At 45.5% G+C, this 7,983-nt stretch overlaps 1 protein-coding gene across 1 annotated transcript; it reads right to left on the reverse strand.

Annotated features, from left to right (window-relative positions):
- Positions 1–3,850: 3,850 nt before the first annotated feature.
- Positions 3,851–4,896, reverse strand: LOC119659280 (endocuticle structural glycoprotein SgAbd-4). Its single transcript, XM_038067292.1, has 3 exons — positions 4,759–4,896; positions 4,532–4,691; positions 3,851–4,382 (listed from the first exon to the last, which is right to left on the reverse strand). The coding sequence occupies exons 2-3, from the start codon at positions 4,663–4,665 to the stop codon at positions 4,037–4,039; spliced, it is 480 nt and encodes a 159-aa protein (XP_037923220.1). The 5' UTR covers positions 4,666–4,691; positions 4,759–4,896; the 3' UTR covers positions 3,851–4,036.
- Positions 4,897–7,983: the final 3,087 nt, after the last annotated feature.

The following is a 7,983-nucleotide window of genomic DNA, read 5'->3' on the forward strand; positions in this document are numbered from 1 at the left end:
TGAGGAAAGTGCAGGAACTTTGCAGTCTTGCAGATTACTCACTAAGGGAGCTATCTCAACACTTGGCAGCTAGGGATAAAATGCACCACCAACAATGAGAAGAAGGAGAAATTTAAGGTCCGGTACGGATAACCGGCGGGAGTCGTCTGACTTAGTGACTGGGTCGGGCTCTCGTAATGGACAGCACGGCGTCGAAACCGCTAGTCGTGGGGCGGTTCGACGTCTAGGCGCCACGACGACCAGGAGCACAGCTCCGCTTGCTGCAGCAGGTTCGCATAGGAAGCGGATGAAATGGACTGAAGAAATGAACCTCTTGATCATCCGCTCCTACTACGAAATAACGGCGGGGGCGGGTACAACATCTTACCGCCCCTTGTTGCACCAGAGATTCGTCGAGCGTTTCCCGCAATTCGCGCACGTGACTGTGCAGCGAGTCGCAGACCAGTACCGTTTTATTACTCGCAGCGACACAATCCCGGCCACCATCAGGGAGTGTGTTCGACTTGAAGTCATCGGGGAAACTGGTGACCGAGAGTCGATGGGGGCAGATGCGGCGGCATCAACAACACCACGCCGCACTGCAGGCAACAGGTTCAGTACTCGCCGAAGCACTCTTCTCCACCGTCCAGCTGAGGTTTCCGCTGAGGTTCGGGACGAATTCCAAAGAGCGTGTATGGAATTCTCGGATATGGATCCTTTGCATAGACCAGGTATTCCCAGGCTCTATGCATCTCCAGCAACTCCGGGAATTCTATCTCAAATCAATGATGAGATTGCATCACGACTGTGTGCTGATATGTCGCTGCTGCCACTACAATCACTTGTGTATTGTGGTGCAGTTGCGGCTATCAGATTGCACGGTCAGAAGATTCGCTTTCGCGTTATTGGTTTGAGTGACAAAAGAGATCCACCATGGAAAATTCGTCTGGAACGTCGGCGGGACTCACTAAGGCAGGACATTGCTAGACTGATTCAGATCAGCACTGGTAGTGCCAGCCGACGGGTGAGAAATAAAGTGCAGAGGGTTTACCGGAACTATGCCATCCCCTGTGAGACACCCGTTGTTGAAATTCTGGACACACTAAAACAGAAACTTTCTGTCATATGCAGTCGGTTACGACGGTATGGCGAAAGTTATTCCAGACGTGTCCAGAATGCAACATACGCGAGGAACCAGCGGAGCTTTTTCAGATCTCTCAACGAATCCCAGCAGAGCGCCCAAACAATAGAGTTCTCGGTGACGGAAGCGAAAGAGTATTGGGGTGGACTTTGGGGGTTACCTGTCCAGCATGCTGAGCATGCTGAGTGGATCACCGCCGAAGGCACCCGCCATGCCAATACACCTGGCATGAATTTCGCGGATGTTACCGAAGAGGAAGTTCGACGAGCCATAAACATCTCGAAGAACTGGAGGGGCCCAGGTCTGGATCGGGTGCAGAATTTCGGGTATAAGAAATTTACCAGCGTACACAGTCGGTTGGCACGCAGTATAAATGAGGTCATGAGTCGGCCGGAGGAATTTCCACCTTTCCTCACTGCGGGGATTACCTACCTTATCCCTAAGAAGGACACGGTGCAGGACCCCGCAGACACAAGACCGATCACTTGCTTACCAACCCTCTACAAATTCATCACGTCCATTATTAGTGGAAGGATCAATGCGCACCTCGAGACCAACAACATTCTGTCCGAGGAGCAGAAGGGCTGCCGAGTTGGGTCAAGGGGTTGCAAAGAGCAACTCATTATCGACTCGGTAGTTGTAGGACAAGCAACTAGAGGCCAAAGAAACCTGTTCAGTTGCTATATCGATTATGCCAAGGCTTTTGATAGCGTTCCGCACACCTGGCTAATCGACATCCTACATCTGTATCGCATTGATCCGAAACTAATAAAGTTTTTGGCGACAGTCATGGAAGGGTGGCATACCACCTTATCGGTGCGTACATCTGAGGGTGCTAATACCTCAGAGCCCATCCGTATACGGAGGGGCATCTTCCAGGGGGATTCATCGAGTCCTCTTTGGTTTTGTATGGCACTGAACCCCCTTTCATGGCTACTGAATGATGCTAGAGGGCATGGTTTTGCAATAAAGTATGGCCTATGTGCTAAGTGCGAACTGACACACTTGATGTACCTAGATGACATCAAGCTGTATGTTGGTACTGACAACCATCTTAGAAGTCTGTTGCGAATAATAGACATGTTCAGCCGTGATATTCGGATGGAGTTTGGATTAGACAAGTGTCGAATCCAAGCCATCCGCAAAGGTCATCACGAGCCGCATGCCGGACATAGCATTGGTGACCTCCACATCGAAGCTATGACCGAGACAGACTTCTACAAGTACCTAGGAATTCTGCAAGGAACCCATGCTCGAGTTGGTGATCTGAAGGAAGCTCTGCTGTCCGAATTCCTGCGACGTGTAAAGCTGGTGCTGAAATCGAATCTCTCGGGGAAGAATAAAATAAGCGCGTTGAATGTATTCGCTATCCCTTCTCTGGCTTATGCATTCGGAATATTGCCGTGGACGAAAACCGACCTGGAAAACGTCCAGCGGCGGATACGGACAACTATGTCCAAATTCCGAATGCATCACCCAAAGTCTGCCGTGGAGCGGATGAACCTGCCTCGTGACATCGGAGGTAGGGGCGTGGTTGACGTGGTGGCACAACATCATCGCCAAGTCGACTCGCTGCGCGCTTATTTTTACAGCAAAGAGCAGGCGAGTCCCTTGCATGCGGCTGTCTGTAAGGTAGACTGTGGGCTGACTCCACTTAACTTGAAGGATCGATCTTTCAATCCTGTGAGTGGGGTGAAGTCGGACCAAGAGCGGATCGATGAATGGAAGTCGAAGGCACTGCACGGAAAACACGTGAATTGTCTTTGGCAGCCATTTGTCGATTTGCATTTGTCGAACAGATGGCTGTGTGCTGGGGAGCTCTTTGCTGAGACGGAGGGGTTCATGTGTGCCATTCAGGATGGCGTGGTCGCCACCCGAGCTTATAAAAAGCTCATCATGAAAGAACGGGTGGAGAACGACCAGTGCAGAATGTGTGGTTCGGCGTTAGAGACGTTGGACCATCTCATTTCTGGCTGTACTGTTATGGCACCGGTGCAATACATCACCAGGCATAATGCTGTATGTAAGGTTATCCATCAAAACCTTGCATACAAGCATGGGCTGATCACGGGGAAATGTCCGGTTTACCGATATGAGCCGCAAGCAGTACTTGATAGTTCTGCTTGCAGCATGTATTGGGACCGGCAAGTTCTGACTGATCGCCATACCGCACACAACAAGCCTGACGTACTGTTAGTTGACAAGACGGGTCGCTCCGCGTATATTATTGATGTTGCTATCCTCCATAATAGCAACATTGAACGGAAATACGTGGAGAAGAAGGTGAACTATGAGCCATTGGCTCGTGAAATCAAAGAAATTTGGCGTCTCGAGCGGGTGGTTGTAGTTCCCATAATATTGTCAGCTACAGGTATTGTACCTAAATCCCTGACGGCTTCCCTTGATGTCCTGGGACTTTCGCACAGTCTGGTTCAAACCATGCAGAAGTACACCATTCTGCATACGTGCTCGATGTTGCGGGGAGTACTCGACGGATTCTCCCACTGACCTACCACCGGCCACCACCACCAGTGCCCCTTTAGTTTTCCAGTAGGCAGGATCGTGCGAGCCTAAATGCTTAGCACTTAGTGCTAGTATTAGGTAAAATCCGGCATCTGCCGAGATTGTGATAACTCGGAAAATAATAATAATCTTTGGCGCAACAGCGGTTTGCTAGGGTGTTCGTCACTCATTTCTCAAACACGAAGCAAGCATTTGAGACTAATTTTCTTATTTCTGCAACAATATAAAATCACTTTATTTAAAAAAATACATTATACAAACATATATGAGTAATTTTGAATTAATGCTAAACGTGATTCCAGTGTAATTGAACCTCAGAACCACTGACTTTTGGTTCGCTTCCATGAAATTATTTACGCCATATCTCCTCTTGACCGCTTAGACATTTGTTCCTTAAAATTGACCTTGTCCTTGTGGTTGCAGAGAGAAGGGTTGTGGCTGTTGTGTGAACTGTTGTTGCTGGGGTTGTCCGACGGATCTGGCGAAGGATTCGGTTTGATCTGGTTGAGGTGCTTTGGGCAAATGATCTCCAGTTGGTTGGAAGCCATTCTCATCGGCGATATACGAGAGGGAAATCACATTACCATCAGTATCGGTGTAGGAGAATGATCCAACTTGAACGATGATATCCTCTTCGTGTTCTTCTACCAACTTTCCACTTTCATCTTCATGTGCAGGAACATGAATTCGTTTAATGTAGCCAGAATTTTGCACTTTAATACCGTTTCCTGTTTCGTAACTGTGAAGGAAAGGATACTTTAAAGAATGATGTAATCGAGATTCGGGGTCGATTGGATTTGAAAAGCACCAGGATCTTAGTGAAAGATACAATTTTTTCACAAATGGGATAATAGGAAATTCGATAAAGTCACTTTTATGGGTTCTTACGTGGTGTTAAAACTGCCATCTGGGGCGTTATTAGAGTATTGCGCCACTATAGGTATGGGGGTTGGGTCATTGGACTGTGGCCGGGCGAACGCGGCAGCGAAAAATATCACACAGAATACGGCACACTTGAACATGTTGATCACACAAGGTAAATTTTTCACTAGAAAGGATAAAATCAGTATTTGCTGAAAGGAAAAAAATCGAATAGGATTCTATGCCTTATCTACCTAAATATGGCAGTTCTAGAGACTAGATTAATAATGGTTTTGGTTCAAAGTGGTTCAAAAAACTAATCCCGAATTTGGATCCGGGCTGGTATTTATATGAACAAATTGTGCGTATTGTCGGGCATTTACTGATCATCATTTATAATCTAGTGGGATGTTGGCAGGCATCTACATTGCTTGCATTATTTATTTAAAAATATTTGTGGAAGTACAAATCTACTGTTTACAGAGTACCTACCAGCGTACTTGCTGGCTTGTTAAACATGAGAAATTCACACAATTTAAATATAACATCTACATAGCTTTTGGCTCATATCAAAAATAAATCGGGAAGGTAAAAAGTGCGCAGGTAGTTGGACTACAGTCTTGGAAATGTGGTGACTCCCTGTTTTATGGCCTCATTTGGTATTTTTATTCCATTATTATACATTGTTATAGCACATAAGCATGTTGGAATTTATTCATCGTTGGTAGTTCCAAAATTTTAAGTTGCACATTAGTCTAAATACGCTGTTAGAAATGAATCTTCGCATCTTTAATTGGAATAGAGTCCAATTGCTCGAAGATTGGTCATTCCTCATATCTATTTTGCAGTGACAGGGGCTAATCAGTTGCCCAAGACTATGTCCCCAGCGATTCCAAGTATCTAAAAAACGTACTCAAATCAACCTAGCAGTGTCATGTGTGTTACGTTAAACAACTACATTTCTACCTACCGTTGAGCATCTACAAGATACCAGTTTTTTTCTTTTTGTGCGATTGACCGCACTGAGTTCATCTTCGTTACACCGTTCCAACATAATCACAGCTTGGCAGGTGTTTTGTTACCTTTTCGATCAAATTGAAGGTTTATGTACTCAGCGTTTCTGTGGCTGACATAATGTACATCAAATATTTGCCCATCATTTATCACAATTGCTGCAGGTTGGTCAAAGCCAACCCGGACCAGTGCGGAAATCAATGTCCTCGCAGTGGCAATCAGAAGAATGAAGACGTGAGCGATGGACTGGGGAATCTTTAGATATCGCAATCAATATCATTTTAGATTTGTTCAAGTGACATGGGATTGTTCAAATGAAATTGAAAGTGTTATAAATGTGTTTGCTAAGTTGATTAGTCATTAAAATGGTGAATGAGATAACTTTTAGCGCTTAGCTAAATCGCATATGAAATCACAATTGAAAATGATTTTTAGAACTTGTTTGCGAAAGGTATGCATATTAATTTGTGTAATTAAGAAATTGTAGGAAGTATTTGGACGTTGGAATCTACTATTTGAAGTTGGAATTTATTGAAGTTTTGACCAATAACTTTTAACGTTTACATTGGCTTGCATTTGTGGGTAAGTTTGGTCAGTGTTGATTTCTTCAAAACTTTTAAAGTGATTTTTCTTTTCACGATAATCCTCAGTTCGATGGGAAATGACAAAAGTCACCGAGATCATTTTTCACGCACAAGTGATTGCAGAAAGTCAAACATATGCAATGCCCTTTTTCCACCATACAAATTCAAGTAATGCGCCGGACACGAATCTTCTGTATGTAGTCTTCTTTCGGCAGATAATAATGCAAGAATTAAAGTTAATCTAAGCATTGACAAAGTTAAACTATAAACTTTTTATTGCTGTTTTCCAAATAGCTCATTCAGAGAAAGACCCTTTAGCGACTGAACCCGGAATGTGGCTCCATTCAAATGTTAAAGCTTACGTGCCGTTGGTTAGGAGTTGTGTCAGATGGAAAGAATGGTTTTAGTTTAGATAAGGAGACCGTTTTTGGGTGACTTCCGTTCTCGAACTGGAAAAAATGCTTTCCCCGCTCGAGCACAAGACATGGGCCTTCATAATGTGGTTGCAGCGACTTCCGGACGGCATCCATCCTGACCAGTATGTGTTTACATTTATCGAGGTCTTTGAGGTGGGGAGTGGTGTCGGTTTGATTCTTTTCAAATGTTCTGTCAGCATACGCAAAAATCCTGAGTCTGTGAGACTCGATCTTCTATTAAAGACCGGGTCGCTCGGGATCCTCAGGCTCTCCCCGTATACTAGCTCCGCGGGGTTGGCAGCAAACTCTTCCCATCTGGCTGTTCGGAGGCCAAGTAGGACGAGAGGCAAGACCTTCGTCTAGGATGAATCGTCACGGGCCATAAAGTCGGATTTCAGAGTCCGGTGCCAACGTTCAAGAATTCCATTGGATTGCGGGTGGTATGCAGTGTATGGGGCTACGGTGTTTGAATCCCAGGAGTTTGCCTAGCTCTGAGGAAAAGGTGGACTCAAACTGCATTCCCTCATTAGTGATTATCACTGCCGAGACTCCAAAGCGCGGGATCCACTCTCGACACAGGGCTTCGGCACAAGATTGTGCTGTAATGTCAGCCAGAGGTATTGCTTCAGGCCACCACGTGAACCTGATTGTGAACCGTACGAATCTCGCAAAGGGCTTATGAGGTTGAGATGGATCGTGTGGAACCGCTTGGTCGTTCGAGGGATTGAGCCCACTTCTTTTCTTACATGCCTTGTGACTTTGCACTTTTGGCACGCGATTCACTCTTTGGCCCATGTGCTGATATCCCTGTTCATAGTGGGTTAGAAGTCTTTTCCGGTAACTAACCGATTCGTTGTCTTGATGCCTGGGTGCGCCAAATCGTGAACTATATGGAACTCTTCTTTGCGAAAAGTGGCCGGAATGTATGGCCGAGGTCCCTTCTCAGAGTCTTCGCAGAAAATAGTGAGGTTTGAGCCGAAGATAGGCAATTTCCGAAAAGTATATTTGGGGTTGGACGTGATGCTCTGAAGTACAGCGTCCTCTTCTTGAGCCTTAACGATAGCCGAGAAGTCAGCTGAGGAGGCAATATTTAAGTTGAAATTAATGTCCATGTTTTTTTTTACAGTTGGTATATAAGTTAAGAAGAGAACTAGGTGTTTTTCCTTATCCTGTAAATATTTTGTTTTTCCCCCAATTGCTTTGGAGACCACCTGCCTCCTTCGTTAGTGCTACTACTAGGGAATGTTTACTTCGGAGATACGTGGTAAGCAACTATGTTGTCCTTGCCGGACACGTGCTGTATTTCAGAAGAGCACTGGCTTATGAAGTTCAGGTGTCGAAGCTGACGAGGGGACGCTTTATCGGGCACTTGTCTTAAAGCATACGTTTGAGGCTTGTGGTCCGTGAACACTGTGAATCGCCTGCCTTCTAGGGAGAAACGGAAATATTTGATGCTCAAGTACGC

The sequence above is a fragment of the Hermetia illucens genome, chromosome 1, assembly GCF_905115235.1.
Source record: "Hermetia illucens chromosome 1, iHerIll2.2.curated.20191125, whole genome shotgun sequence".
Lineage (NCBI taxonomy): Eukaryota > Metazoa > Arthropoda > Insecta > Diptera > Stratiomyidae > Hermetia > Hermetia illucens.